The sequence below is a fragment of the Mixophyes fleayi genome, chromosome 1, assembly GCF_038048845.1.
Source record: "Mixophyes fleayi isolate aMixFle1 chromosome 1, aMixFle1.hap1, whole genome shotgun sequence".
Classification (NCBI taxonomy): Eukaryota; Metazoa; Chordata; class Amphibia; order Anura; family Limnodynastidae; genus Mixophyes; species Mixophyes fleayi.
This window is the reverse complement of record NC_134402.1, coordinates 320,168,091-320,184,553: the sequence shown is the minus strand read 5'-3', so window position 1 is coordinate 320,184,553 and position 16,463 is coordinate 320,168,091. Positions and strand designations below refer to the sequence as shown.

The following is a 16,463-nucleotide window of genomic DNA, read 5'->3' as shown; positions in this document are numbered from 1 at the left end:
CTGTCCCAGGTTATCACCAACATGGAGGAGAAGCAGCTGGCAGCTTCTCAGCGTCCAACGCTCATTGTGGAGGCGCCACAGAGAATATAAAAACATTGAATTCAGTGACATTATGTTACTCATTCAATGTTTAAGGTGACCCCTGAACCTTGGTGCCTTACCACCTAGGTTTGCCAAGGGTAGTGCAGGTCCTATGTATAAGGTCCTACCTATAAGTGTGATCATTTCACACATTTGGTCTAACAAGTCTCCACTGAGTGCAATGTATGCAGAATAGAGTAGGATAGGGAGGGTGGTGTAGGTTCCTTATGGCCATTGAGTCCTGGCTGCTGCCATTGTCACGGCCTGGACGAATGTATCTAAAGATTAGAAAGGAGGGGGAAAAATTATGCAATTTTTAAACAAGGATGAACATTTACAGGCAACACCTCATTGTGTTTATTCGGCAAGAAGAATTACCCAATATGTAATATATTCTACTGTTTAAATGGCCAGCATATCAAACCAGTCTGTGCTTCTATCACACTGCACCAGGGCGTGCCCTGATGGTGGGGTGTCTTCTTTAGCTTCAACAAAAGCAGTAGGCAATCGGGAAGGTCTACTTGAAAGTCTTGACAGTCTTCAGATCTTTTTCTATATTTTGAATGGAACCATGTTGCACTTCCACAGAGAAGCACAGTTCCATATGCACTCCAAGCAATGTACTAAAAAGCTTTACACAACACAAAACTGCCATATATAGTAGACAAGAGAATTCCCATATCCCCTCAATTAACATAAGGCAAACAGAATTTTGAACTGATCTAGCAAAGCCAGCTTGAGCTAGCTCTCTGGCCCAATCTATCTCTAATCTTACACAGCTGGGACACGGACCTCCACTTATGTTGCTGATGCTACTAGCGGCATGCACCTAGACCCTCAGTGACACCAATACACTAGACGGTCTGGGCGCAGGTCAGGTTTTAGAAGAAAGAAGACCAAGTATGGTAAAGAAACAAAAGGGAAAGGGTAATAAGAAACACAATAGAAGTGCAAAAGAATGAAGGAGGGCACAGAGTGTGTAGATGAAGATTTTCTTTTGAGTTACACAATAGTTACATGATTTGAAAAAGCAGAGAGGGTGCATTTAAGAGGGCACTGCCTGTTTCGCAGTGTATACAAAAGACATTTCACCAAAACACTTGATTTTTGCATGTTCTTTAAGATGGTAGTAATGTGATTTTAGCCTATAATTGCAATATGACAACTTTTGCACCTTCCAAGCACATTATCAATGTAATAAAGCCAAAATGTACAAAAGTGACACATTATCTACAGTCCCGATGTTCTCCTAGCGCCATGCTTAATTAAAGACATAAATTAGGCTGGAACAAGCAATATTTTGCCAGTCACATTGAAAAGTCAAAATTAATGAAGGGGCTGGTTTTAAAGTCCTTGTAAGCTATACTTTAGGGGGGTGGCTTTACTCTTTCTACAATGCTTATTTCTCGCCGGACCTGTAAGCTTACAAAAGTAGGAGGAGAGTTTCTGGGGGCAAAACTGAAATGTGTGTATATACATATTATTATTATTAATTTTTATTTGTAAGGTGCCACAAAGCGTCCGCAGAGCCGTACAGGAACAAAGAGTAGGACAGTACAGGGTTCATATTATGGTACAATAAACAAGTAGCGATATTACTCAGGTAGTTCAGTCCACAGATAATAAGGGTGGGGGAAAGTCAGCACAGCAGGAAACCTGTGCCCAAGAATGTGGGCACAGCTAACAGGTTAAGAGCTACAGACAGGGTGCATAGAAAAGCAGGGGTGGAGTCAGTGGGCTCAAGAAGGGGGTGGGCAGCTGTGGAGCAGAGTTAAAGTGGTGGAAACAGGAGAGAGGACCCTGCTCAGAGGAGCTTACAATCAAATGGAGGGGCAAACGGAGTGGCTTGCCACAGGCTTCCAAGAGTGGAATTAGGTATTTAGTTGTCAATCTGCAGAGCAAGGCTGCAAACAGTTACACATTTGTACAGTATTGCACTTAGATTAAAGAGATACAGTTGGAGGACATATTTGTGACACAACAACAGTAAAGAGTCTGATTTAACTTACATGTTTTGAAATAGTTTCAAAGTGTCTTTTTTCCACAGCTAACAGCAGGCTGATAGGGTGTGTCTGCACTGAGGCTAATCAAGCAGAGCACCTGATGAGAACTCCTTTTAAAGGCAAGGTGGGAATGTCACCTACCTATCAAGCTAGGGCTGTGGGAGGAATGTAAAGTATTTAAACATGTCTGTTTTCATTACTCAGTATGATCGATGCTGATGGCTAGAGCTGGTCTCTGTTACTTTAGCATTAGGATCACAAAGAAGTAGTTTGAACTTTATGTTGTCAAGTACCTTGCCATCCTGATAATAAAGGCAAAGTAAAAAGCAAGAAGGTGTTCGTGTGTGCATCACCAGAAGTGTGCCCATGTCACAATATGCATGCGCTAGGTAGAGAAACATGTGCATTTCTGCAGATAGAAAAATGAAATGTATAGACATATTTTTATTTTCACTTGTTCAATCAGATCCGCTATATCATAAAACTGGACACTCATGCAATGTCTTACAAGTATTATTCTTTTCTCTGCAGACTTTCATGCTATCAAAGACATTTAAAATATGTATGCGTTTGTGACGATTTCGTTTTTAACCTGTACCATAAAGCTTTATCTAATAGAGATGCAATCGCACTCCGTAAATGCTTTTCTAAGAAAAATGTTTAGTTACTGTTCCGACAGTTTTCTGACAGGAAACTGATTATTCTGTCATGCAATATAGCTAAGATAGAGGGATAAAGATTTTTTCGATAAGATTTATGTTATGACAACAAAAATGTGACACGGAACATGAAATGTGAATTTTATATTATAATTGCTATCATTATACCAGAACTGAGCAAATACCATTTTCCAAGTCACCCTGACAGCTAAAACATGTAGAATGGTGAGGAGAGCAGGCTTCCTCTTTGTGCCCCAACCTCTTGCCTTTTCCTACGGCCTGCTAGAACATGGCCCCTTTCTAATGCATCACTCAGCAACCATTAAGATTAATCCCTAAAATGTATAACACCTAAAAACAGTATCATAACATAGTCCACCACTTTGTCCTGAGCAACAATGTTTTGAAAAAATCCCAGTCATAAAGTAACTAATACATGCTCTGATTTTGACTGTCTGATGCATGGTGAGAAGGAGGACAAGAGGCTGGCATGATGGGTGAGGGTAGGCATTGGCTGATATGCTGTGTGTGTGAGAGCGTTGGTTGGTGTATTGTACTCTATGTATGCAGAGAAATTCAAGGTGTAATATGTGTAGCGATCAACCGGATATAGTGTGTTGGTCAGTTTGTGGTATAATACATATTTACATAAATTATAGGTTTGCTTATTGTATAAGACACTAAGTAACTAAGCGTTATACTGCATAAATGGGCACAAAAATGCAGATATCATAGCATAGAATACCACATATCAGAATGGCCACATACACTAAATTGACTTAAATATTTTTATTTACCAAATTGCTGGCTCCAATTTGTTTTGACCCTTTTAGAGAAATGTGTCCAAGTCTGGCTTACAAAGAATTAGTGTTTCTTTAGGATTTGACCCTGATCTTGGTTACTACACTTTATTATATCCATTCTGGATGGAATCACTGTCCTAGTAGTTATTCAGTGCATGGAAAAAACAGCAGACATTTGCATAGTCTGCAGTCCTTTCTAAATATACAGTGACCAAACCGTCATTAATACAATGATAGAAAAAAAATTCTCTTAACATTAGCTTAAGATTTGAGAAACTAATACAAGTCACTTAGTAGGTGCTGACATATTTACCTCCAGCTGGAATATTTCCTCTCATAAGCTTCTGCTATCAAGCCTTCTTCTGCAGACAGCTCCTTCATTCTTTTCCAGGCTGGGCAGGTAAGGATGCGATCAACCCTACGGCCCCAGGCGTCATATTGCTGCAGCTGTGGGGGGTTTAGTTCACACTCCCGACCAAGGGAATCAATCTCCTCCACTAGCCGGTGTCCAAAACGCTCAAGATCCTGACTAACTTCTTCCAACACCTGTACAACACAAGACAAAATTATAGAGAACCTCTTCTCTTCTCTGCATGTCTAAAGAGCAGCCAATTCATAGTATAGAGTGCATATAAAGAAGTGTTTTCTATTTTTATATGCAGCCCCTTAAAAGACAGTGCAATGACCTTACCAGCTGGTAAGTAATAAATGTACCATATCTAATGGGAAAATAATGAAAGGGAAGTTGTCGTGACTTGTCAAAATGATATGCAGTAAGCAACACGTTACTAGTAACAAATATACATGTAAAAGGTCCAGTACAGTGACATAAGAGAATATAGGGCTCGTTTACAGTTGGATGTAGGTAAATATTTTGGCATAAGAAATGCATTTCCATACTGCACATGCACACCAAAAATATGTACACATAAAAATACAGATTTTTGCACCCCTCCAATTGATAGTACTCAATTCATCAGCAGCTATATTATATCAAGTCGGGGTCATCTGCTCGCATTACCGAACTGACTGGTTAGCTTTGAAAAATACAGCTCATGAAAGAGCTACGAATAACAATCACAAATATATATTATGATTGTTATTCATTGCTTTATTCGTATAAGCCAACTTGTGTTTTAGACTTAGTGGTCCTTTACGCAACATAAACAGGTAATTCAAAGATAATGTGCACACAAACTGTACTTGGCAGCAAAAAGATAACAAGTCCACGACAATCACATTAAATGCAGAATTACTGAGCAATAAAGGATGCATGGTGTTTAGCAAGGAGCGAACCATTTTGCTGTGAGCTGTATTCAGCGTATGATGAACACGGCTTGGAAAATAGAAGCCCCTGATCTCTCTATAGTACATGCTCAGTAAACTGAATGCTTGTCTTACCATGAATGCTACTTTTCCATTTTTTGTGTGTCATAAATGTGGAAATAACTAATACCTGTTTTAAATCCTTTTCTCTGAATCCGTTGGGGAACACTGGGGTATATAAGGCTTAATTATAGAGTTTGGCCACTTTACATTGTGCACTCCTCCCCCTCTAACACCCTCACAGCCCGAAGGTAAATCAGATATTTTCTAACCAAGCTCCAATGGACAGAGCAAGGAAGAAACGAAAGAGAGCGAGGAAAAAACAAGGTTCTCCAACAACAAACAACTCTTAAAACCATTATATTTAATAAGGAGGACAATAGCATAAAAAGGATGGGAGTGTGTCCTCTAATAGATTCAGAGAAAAGGATTTTACGCAAGTATAAAAATGCCATTTTTTCTAGCATACATCCTGTTGTCCTTCACAAATTGTAACATGAAAGTACACATCCTTGTGGTCCATGAAATCATTCTGTTCCATGCTGTTTATGACAGACCTCAAAAACTCCATCTTGAACTTGTCCAACCAAATATGGGTGTTGAGGGACTTCAGGTTCAAAATGGCCCAAAAATGTTCATCTGTCTTCTGGACCAAGAAGAGATCCGAGTAGAAACCCAAGCCCTGCTGCTCTGCTGGATTGACTGTCTCCGCATCCAGAAAGGTCGATGGTGGAAAACCACCTGTCCCAGAAGAGAAGCAGCCTGTATGTCATCTTTATTGTATGAGGCCTTTCGAGCTGCACATTTAGCTTCCCAAGGCTGTTCCTCCCTCTACTGACTCCACGAGGAACAGAGGATTGTCCTCTGGAAATTTAACTTGCACTTCGGAGGATGAAAGGAGCAAAACCTAGGGCCCTTAGATCTGAGGGCATTGACGGGTAGAAAATAACTCTTTCCTCCTGTGGCCAGGTTAATAATCTTATCCATTTCTGGACCGTATAAATACTCCCAAAGAAAGACAGTGACTCTAGAGACCTCAGACTCTGCGTCCACCTCCCAGACACGAAGCAAGATGGCACAGAGTACCGAGAACAAAATCCTATTCACTATGAGCCCATCATTCAGAGGTATATGGACGTCTCATGGATATGTTTAACCAAAAAGCAACCTGAGCCTACCTGACAGCAAACCTTCCACCATTCTTTCACCCACCTCTCAATTGCCTTATTGACCTAGGTTCAGCTAAGATATGCCTAAGGAAGCCCCCCCCCCTCCACTATATAAACAAACTTAAGGGTGGCTTTGATCTTTCTATCCAAAATTGTCCGCAAGTGCTGCAGCAGTCGGAACTGGAATGCTGGTGGTCTAACTGTATCTTTGCTGGGAATAGGATAAAGGATTTGCAACCAGTGTGAGACCTGGAACTTTTGATCAAGTCCACACCTTACATAATAGGTACTCCAACTGAGGTCCTCTTAAACAGTGAATTGTCTGGAACATCCGGCTCCTTGCTGTACTGAATAGTTACTGCTTGCTTGCACTAAATCCCCTACTCCCTGCCTCCTTTTGGAATCCTCTTCAAAGCATGAGAATGCCTCAAGGTCCGAATCTATAGCAACCTCACCTTCCTCCTGGGAGGAATATTTGGAGTCTGATACCTTCCAAGATTGAAATATAGCAAGAGTGTAACACTGCGGTTTAGTTGCGGAGGCAGATCCATGATCCTTTCCAAGGAACAGGAAACCAGAAAGGAAAGGGCCACTCTCCAAGATTTGGTGTGGTTCCTGCTGCACTGATGGTGCTGGTGGCAGAGTTCCCGCCACTACCTATGGGGCAGTGACCGAAACCCCCAAGGAAGTGGACAGGCAGTATGCAATGGTACCGGTACCTCCTCAGCTGCTTCAGGCATGTAGCAGCTGTTGTGTTGATGTCAATAAAATCAACAAAGAGTGAAAATAAAACAAAGTATTCAAAACACTTGATTGCCAATGGCAGCCTAAGAAATCAAACGCCTACCTCTGGTGGGAACTTTAAAAAGCTAATTTCCCAGTGGGATGCAAGGGTATACAGGGAGAATTCACACTTTTAGTGGTAAATTTAAAATGTCCAAACTACAGCATGAAGCCTCTATACACAGTGGTCCCCAATAAACTATAATTACTAGAAAGATAATTTATACTAATGAAGTTAAAGCTACATTAGTTGTGTCCTAGGGGTATATTTACTAAACTGCGGGTTTTAAATAGTGGAGATGTTACCTATAGCAACCAGATTCTGGCTGTCATTTTGTAGACTGTACTAAATAAATGATAACTAGAATCTGATTGCTATAGGCAACATCTCCACTTTTTCAAACCCGCAGTTTAGTAAATATACCCCCTAGTGTTCATGTACTCTAATGCAGGCTAAAGAAAACCTACAGCAGAACACTGACAGTGAATACAGGTTTAACCAGCCTCAGGGGATAGAACCTTCTTCAGAAGATAAAATTTCAACTACACAAGACACTGTAGATTTACACCTATTGCATGCATATATTTATTTTGCATACTGCAGTGTAGAATTAGCTGCACTAACTTATATTTCTGTAGTTGTCAGAATAGCTGTTGATACTGAGGGAAACCCATGTATCATTTGGCTCTTACTTTATTTTTCTAAAAAGCCAAGGGATTTCATATCATGAAACCAATTATTCATAAAATTCTGAAAAAGCAGAATGAAAAAAAGGGATTTTTTTTTTGTTGCTGCTACTGTTATACTGAGTCATAATAAACCTATTTTCACTGTGTTGAGCAATCCTGGAAAATACAGAGATGTGGAAGATTAGTGGTAATGTGTGGAATGATAGGTGTAATTTGCAAATCTAAATTAGATTTTAGGTACACTGTTACAAAAAAAATAAAATGGCATCCAGAAAAAAAAAAACCCCTTAATTCCAAGCATTCCAAATAATAGATTACATATATGTTTATGCCTTCCTTGATGTACTTACAGTTCTTCCATTTTAAGTAGCTAACTTTAGAGACTTTATTGGTGGGAAGTAAACAATTTCTTAACTATAGGTTACTGTAGTGTGCACAGTACTAATAACTCAAATTCACATAATCCTGCTTAAAAATAACAGTGCCACACATTGGCAAGACTAGCTGTTCCCTGAGGTGGTTATGAGATAAAACCCAAGAACACATAGGATCCATAGTGGAAGCTTGTCATACGCTATGTAGTAGAAGGGTTCAATTTAGACATAAAAATAACGGTTTTACAAATGTGTATAGCTGTCTACTTATTTAAGGCATTTAATAATAATGAGTAAGTATGTGCAATAGCAAAACATTGTTCATTGTACTACTCCTTTCATCATTTCCAGGCACACATCTACTGCACACCCGGGGAGGAAGATGTCTTCTGAGGTAACTCTGGAGAAGAGCATCCTCCAGGTACTGGTTCCCCAATTTGGGCTGCTCTTGGAAGAAATTTCCTATGACTGCACGGGAGAAGGGCATCCTCAGTTCTTCCAGGACTGCATGAGGTTGGCTGTCTTCGTGGTTGGTGGAGGGAGATACGGCACCTTTGCTATGCATGTAACATGCAGGCTGGTACTGTATACGGGGAAACAAACTCCGGCTTGGCCATTGAGCCACAAGAAGGCTAGTTAATTTCACCCTGTAATACAAAAACTACTAGTAAAACATTAAAACAGAGCTGCGAATTTATCATTGTACTTCAAATGCTAGAATTCAGGATTTTACATATTACATTGCTGCAAATGAGAAGGCTTGCATCATCTGCATTGCATTCCAGGAATGTTAATGTAAATAGTTTACTAACAACCAACTTTCCACCTCCTAGTTACTCAATTACTTGGTATGAACGCAGATGAAAATGCAAAACGGCAAGGCACTGTGGTTACAGAAGGGCAACAAGTACAGTGAGAACAAGGACGATGACTTGCTCAGAATTTTCAAGGAGCATGTGGGATGGGGTGGAAGAGACGAAAAAATACTTCCTTACTGACTACTAAGCCTTAAATCGAATAATAACAAAATAAAAAGCTTTATATGCAGCACGATTTTAAAAACAAAATATATTTTGCAAGATGACAGTTATTTCTCTTAAAGTATATTTATCATTTTACATAATTTGGTCACTTGGTGCACTGGTCCCTTGGAGTCTAAGGCAGATAATTCCAGTCACGTTGGTCAATCAAGCACTATAGCAGATCCCACTCACATTTACCATTGCAAATAGAAATTGGATTCCTGTCTAGAATGACTGAAATCATTATGTTTTACAATACATTTATTGTGCAATAAAGTTTATATAAACCTTACTTATATATCGATTTATGTTTTTTCTTTTAACTGGAACTAAAGAAATGAAACCACTTATTTTATAAGCAATGTATAGAGGCATCTATTAACATATGTGAACATGACAAATGACTGTTTTATACCAATTTACATCTGGCTTGAAGTCTTAGGGCTAGATTTACTAAGCTGCGGGTTTGAAAAAGTGGGGATGTTGCCTATGGCAACCAATCAGATTCTAGATTTCATTTATTTAGTACCTTCTACAAAATGACAGCTAGAATCTGATTGGTTGCCATAGGCAACATCCCCACTTTTTCAAACCCGCAGCTTAGTAAATCTAGCCCTTAGCCTTTGTTGGTTAGAAGCTGGAATGATAATGCCTTTTAATCTGTTTTATAGACCAAGAGCAAACATAAAATAGATTTGTTTTACTCTGATTTTCTAGTGTGGTGTGAAAAAAAAAAAATGGAAAAAAAATAAAGTACAAGTCTGGACAAGGAAATTTATTGCTGACAGTGACTAAGAATAAGGGTCATAAGCATATAGTGAATGATATTCTGAGTAAACAGGCTTTAATCTCCAACAAGTAAAGATAACAGTTCACTCTCCTCCTTGTTTTTTGAGGTTTAGTTCCACTTTAATAAAATAATCAGCTGTGTGGTTTCAGTATATAATAAACTTGTAAGTAAGAATAACAGGACAAATTGTAACATGTTTAACGTTTATAATAATTATGTGCCCTTTAAAAACAATTATAATCAAATTACATTTATTATTATTTTTAAAAATATATAGTATCTGATAATATTTTAGGAAGTTTCTTGGTGATCAAGCTCCTTACATACTCTGCTCACTGATGTACAATAAACAAAAACGACCATGACAATACTACAGAATAATAGTACATATTTATAAAATACTGTTTTTATTATGTTGCTTTCCTTCTCTTTTTTTCAGCTTCATTAAAATAACTGACAGAATGAAGCGGAGTAATATTTCATGTTACAACATAATTGCTGCTACTTGTATAAGAAACAAACAATCCAAGCAAACACAAACCTTGTTGCATATTTTCTTTTTAATCTTCACTATACAAAAAGACAAATAAAATTTCTGTTATAAGTACTATTCCTACAATGCGTAGTCACCTATGATGCAACAAACTGTTCCTATCTCTGTTCTGTTTTTAACCTAAGCTATAATCCTTGTCAATTGTTGTTTTTCTTTATATATTTGTGTGTACTTTATCATACAGCAAAACGAATATTAAAATACGATGAGCACAGCAAAATGCCTTGGTTATATACTGGCGTGTGTAGATGGACCACACAACACATTTCAAGGTGATTGCCTACTCTCCATTCTGGCGTCACCTAAAGTACAAATGTTAATTCAAAGTCTTATATTCTACCAATTTAGAGCTGCCTCTTCCAGTAAAATACTGCTGGGTTAGCCAACTTTATGGCATGAATCATTCATGTAACCAAGAAGTACATCAAGAATCTCTTAATTACATGTAGAAATGTGTTTCAAGGTTTTTTTTTGTTTCTTTTTTTACATAGGGCAAAGTTCTAGCAATGCGTTTATCCACCAAACTGTAACTTGAAGGTACAAAATGTGTCCCTTTCAAAGTATAAGAACCGATCACCACTAGATCAAACCTGGTACAAGATTAAATTCCTACTGCATAGTAGAAATGGCTGTGTGTCATTCTGCAAAGCAAAGAGCGCCCTTAAAAATGCTCCCTCTCTCCACTCCACCAAAACATTTCAATAATCAATCCGCAAAATGAAATCTAATTTTTGCACTGCTCTGCAAATGTAAGCTTATTCCGTACTTAGCAAGGAACGTCCTCTCACTGGCTGGTGAAAATGTCCGCTCCACCACAAAAGCAGTCATCTTGCTAGGTGGCTACCTACGCACACTTGGAAAATCAAGGTGTATGGCACCATAGATGGTTTTGTGCTGCATCTCATCCGTTTTGCATGCCATAGATGACCTTTACGGAGTATAAATGTGAAAAAATAAATAAATACCAACTAATATTACACTTAGAATTAAGTGTGTAATGGCTGCTTTATTATACAGATGATATTGATTGGTTTTCTCAATTGAAATACCATGCTTTCCCTGTGCAAAATTATGCACATTTTGTATATTACATGCCTAACCAGGACCAAGTACATTTCTCCGAAAGTTAGAAGCTAGGGCCAAAACATATAAGCTGCCAAGAATGAGACATGCAAACATTTGTGGTGGTGGAATGTATTGGCAAGCAAAACAGCATTCTACCTAACAATATCCAGCATATAATTAGCCCAAAATATTATACATCCACATATTTCCCAGCCTGTGTCCCCCCCCCCATATCACCAGACAATACCATCTCTTGCTTACTTTACCTATCAGTGAACCCTTACTAGATCCCCTCTCTGTGCATCGACTAAGAACAATCAGAAGAGGTTATCACAGCTCTAACGTTTTAAGTCACGATACAAAGTTGTACTAGAGAAAGCTGGCTTACACCAACAGCATCAGGATTTCCAAAGAATATTGGGGCAAAGCTCTACAGTTACAGCACATCATCTTATAAAGTACTTGGTACCTTATGAGCTGTAATTGCCAGGAATCTGTTTTAAATTGCAAATTGAGACCAAGCTGTCATTCAGTCTGCATCCAGTGTGGAGGGTAAGGAAAACACAAAGACATGATCTGGATGAACTTTTGAAACCTCTCACCTGGCCTAGATTAATGAAAAGGCATCCAACTAAAAGTATTTACCACCACTTCTTAGGAGGAATAAACATTTGTTCATCTTTAATAGTCCTGATGACACCTGTTAAGCATACAAGCTAACTTTCAAAACTTCTCACAAGGGAGATAACGGAGAAGTCATGTGACAGGGGATAGGAGGGGGCGTGGTGACGTCGTTGTGTCCGCATAGCAATGCCCCACTATAAAATGCCGAAATTCATGACATTGAATAGCGGGGCTTAATGATGCAATTAAGCCTACTCTTCTGGGAGGACTTCCCGAAATTCAGGAGCCTCCTGAGAATTCCGGGAGAGTAGGCAAGCATGCTGTTAAGTCAGTTACATGCATCTCATTCCATCTGTACATAATCTAGGTCATACTCATTACTGAAGATATCCTGTATTCCATTAGCAATAAAACATCCACATTTGCCCATCCCTGTGAAAGTATTTGTTCATCCCTTAATTGAAGCATACTGTCACACTAGCCTGTATGCAATCACCTAAAGACAGATGCAACAGCAGGAAAACAGGCGTGGAACACTTCAGGAAGTAAACTGTTTTGCTGTGTCATTGCAGATTTTAGCATAATAAATGATCCTTTTTATCATATTAATGTCCTGTGTATCTCTTACTTCCAACTCCATGACTTATCGGGTAGGCTACATTATTCTGACCCTGTAAATGTCATCACAATGCCTGACATTAAAATACCAATGCTGTCGGGTCCAGAGTATAGCCGACCTGGCGACATTGTGAATGACATGACGACATTCTCGCCATATACACACTGCGAGTGTCGGCATTTAGCCAGCTGACATTTTCATGCTGACATTTACAGGGTTGGAATAATGACTGCCACTGGACTTATCTGTGGGTGTATTATGACATTTTCCACTGGTACCTTTTGGTCCAGGATTCAGATAAAATATCAATTATATTACATCCTCGGTGCGCTTTGTTTGAATCCTCAGAGCCCTCTAAAGTAGGGGTCCATAAACAAGTTAAAACTGCTTTTCATTTCTTAAAAGAAATTACTTAAGGGAATGAGTGATGTATTTGACCTAAGACAGGGTCAGTAAAGGTGAGCTGTCAGTCTGTCCTTACAAACATATCTTTGTCTGTTAGCTTCACTACTGTCACCTTCCCTGTCTCTAGTAAGTGTGCCAGTCAAATGAGTAGCGAGTAATATGAGCTGGTCTGGAAGGTACTCCATCAGCACATGTGACAGGAGATTTACTGCCCCCTAAACCAGCCCTGGAGCGAGAGTAGCCCAGCCTTGGAAGTGGGTACCCATAGCACCTCCCTCACTCTCCTGATTGGCAACTTGTTCCATTGGGAGGCCTATTGTTAAAGTCCAAAGACATTCTTGTCTGGAGAACAGGTTGACATTTGCAGTTAATATTGTATGTTATATGTGGGATCTAGGTCCACATACCTGTGCTTCCCTGACTCGTGCACCCACACAACCATGCCCTCCCCTGACTCGCGCACCCACACATCCGTGCCCTCCCCTGACTCGAGCACCCACACCTGTGCCCTCCCCTGACTCGAGCACCCACACCTGTGCCCTCCCCTGACTCGCACACCCATACTCCTGTGCCCTCCCCTGACTCACGCACCCATACTCCCGTGCCCTCCCCTGACTCACGCACTCATACACCTGTGCCCTCCCCTGACTCACACACCCTTACACCTGTGCCCTCCAGATCCACACACCCACACCTGTACCCTCCCCTGACTCGTGCACCCACACATCCGTGCCCTCCCGCACCCACATTCCCGTGCCCTCCCCTGACTCACGCACCCACACACGTACCCTCCTCTGACTTGTGCACCCATACACATATGTTCACCATGGAATTATAAGAAAACAGAAAGTTTCACTTAAAACGTGGCACACAGACTTTTTTGTTAATTAATTTTAATTTAAATAATCTTTATATTCGGCACCTATTTTATCAACCCTTAAGCATTTTCTGTCTATATGAACTAAAACAACATTTTACCCCACCTTATATAATGATTCTATTTTAATATGTGAAATGATAACTATATGTTGTTTATACAAAGTGTGCATGATATAGTAAACATATGTAATTCTTCATAAAAGATCCCTTTCATTTTTAAATCGTATAGGTACCAGCACTCATATAGCAAAACTTAGCTTTCTGATCAGTTACTTGATTCTCAACAATCTTCAATCTACTGAAATCTGAATCTTATAGTACAATACGAAATTTACACTATGGGCTTACAGGTCATGGTGCAACATGCATTCCACAACAGATTTAGCCCGACAGGCTGCATATCCCAGCTATATAGTATAACATAACGTAGACATGCCAGACCATCTTAAAGCAGTCCTTTAAACAATAAAAACGTATTTCTGTATCATAATGTAAACTCGGGTCACTGCCACGTCCCTTATTTAAATATGTTCTATTACACCCCCCGCACCCCAGCTGCATTACCCTCTTCTTGTACGTGACATTGGAGATCTCCACCTGAACCCTGGCTGACACAGACGGAAAACAAGTCACATGATTAGCTAAGGGGCGGTGCTAGTTAAAAGTCCCTCCCCTTCTCTGATTCGATGGAAATTATTCTTCCCGGGAAAGGAGAAGTGGTTTTCGTCAGTGACGTCAGAGAAGCGGCTGGCGAGATGTGCTCTGCACGTTGTGATTGGTTGAGGACCAGCCGCTTGTTTAGGCGGGAAGGGAAGTCTTGTCGAGTAAGCCGGTGCTTGTGTAGGAGTCAAGCAGTTCTGTTTAACTGCATATGTTCTCTATTGAGGAATATATTTACGTTTAAGGAATTGTTACACAATTAAAGGTGTCTTATTGTTTGTATGTGGATACGTTTATTGCATGTATCTTTTCCACAAACAAAATGTTAAGATACTATTTTTTATTAAAATTGGATCTTAAGTGTATATGGTAGTTTTCTGTACAAAGACAATACCCCTGAAGGTTTAGGTAATAATATTCTCCAAACATCACACATGTGACCTATGATGTAATGCTAAGTTATTCCTGTTTTTTCATTCCAGATTCCCTGCTTTATAGCTTAAATAAATCAGTATTTAGCACCTGATTTTGGCCTGTTTGGCAACTTAATTCAGTGTATTTTGAGATTTTTGTTGCAATTAATCTCTGTTATACTCCTGTTTAATAAAATTATTATATATGCAGCTTACAGTCCAGGAAGCGATGCTGTGAATTGCATCATAAAATCAGTGAAATTCTACTCAGCCATTGTAACCACGACTGTCTACAGTTAGCATCTATTTCTTCAGTTAATAAATTAGTGTTCCTGTATTCTCTCTTTTTCATAACTTTATTAATGCATGCTGATTAAAAAAAAAAAAAAAATGAAATGAAATGAAGGTGCTTAGAGAGTGGTTGCTAAATATGCTAAAATATATTTGGGTGGTAAATGATGATGTAATTTATAAAAATTTCTTACTTTATTTTTTCGTAATCTTTAGTTACATGGGTCAGAATAAAAAGCTATGGATGCAGCTCAGCAACTTCATATGAAATGTAACTCGCAGACGATAAGGTAGACTATATACAGCATAAGGTTACATTAGGTAAGCCCCTATATGTGTGTGTATCTAGCTATCTATCTCTCACCGGCTTTGCTGACTGTTTTGCCAAAAAAGGTTTTGGATCTGTATTTAATTAAAAAGTATGAAAAATAGGTAAAATAATGTCATTTGAGCTGTTTTTGCTCCAATATTCCAGTCTAATTTCATCAAATGTGCAAAATTGTTTATTAGCTATATGGTATGCTTACTCTCTATTTGTTTGTTTTAGAGTTTTATTACTTTCTTTGAAGTAAGTGTGGATTAGTGGGGGTAAAAAAAAATTTTGGGATTGATTTCACTTGTGACAATATACATGTAAATACACACAACCGTGCATGAGAGTATACATGTCTTCAATACAATCAAAGCTATATTGACAGCATCATAAATATCATGGTATAAAGCCATATCGAATACCATACATATCACTTACAGTCCTAAACCACACAGGACCCATGTTTGCCCACTGCTCTTGTCCTATATCATAGCCTAAAAGTATAACAATTTATTGCACTCCCAATACCACATAGTATTTTATACAAGAATAGGAGGATCTCTAGCCACATTTCATACCAAGCTGTGTTTTGGAGACATTCTCGTATTTTAAGTTTGATACCCACAAGAAGTGTATTAATATAGCATTCAGTGGGGGTTAATTTAAGAAAATGATCACGTGGCTCTGTGACCCTATTAACTAGCAGTCATCGGCTGTCTTAGCTAGTGATGATTTCTTCTAAATGAGGATTTTTTTTTTACAAGAGTATTAAAATTTAGATAGCATGCTGATCCTTTTACTTATTTTCTTCCTCTTCACTATCCTACTACTTCTACAGTCTCTCACTTTACTCACTTGTCTTGTTCTCTTTCCTCACCTCACTTCCTCAGTCCTTACCTTCTGACATACTTTCATTTGTCTTTTCTGCGCAATATTCCTTT

The 16,463-nt window shown here is 39.0% G+C and overlaps 1 protein-coding gene and 1 long non-coding RNA gene across 3 annotated transcripts in view; one reads left to right on the top strand and one right to left on the bottom strand.

The window, feature by feature from the left end:
* Window positions 1-14,507, bottom strand: part of LOC142158857 (acyl-CoA dehydrogenase family member 11-like) — a 33,166-nt gene extending 18,659 nt beyond the window's left edge. The window contains exons 1-3 of the mRNA XM_075213185.1: window positions 14,410-14,507; window positions 8,259-8,535; window positions 3,860-4,092 (exon numbers count right to left, since the gene is read on the bottom strand). Coding sequence (XP_075069286.1) covers window positions 3,860-4,092; window positions 8,259-8,535; window positions 14,410-14,429 — 530 coding nt within the window. The 5' untranslated portion in view covers window positions 14,430-14,507. The remainder of the gene's footprint in view (window positions 1-3,859; window positions 4,093-8,258; window positions 8,536-14,409) is intronic.
* Window positions 14,508-14,524: 17 nt separating this feature from the next.
* LOC142158870 (uncharacterized) overlaps window positions 14,525-16,463 on the top strand; it is a 166,806-nt gene continuing 164,867 nt past the window's right edge. The window contains exons 1-2 of one of the 2 annotated variants that reach the window (XR_012692879.1): window positions 14,525-14,669; window positions 15,426-15,499. This is a non-coding gene — a long non-coding RNA (uncharacterized LOC142158870). The other variant, XR_012692880.1, reaches the window with a different exon arrangement.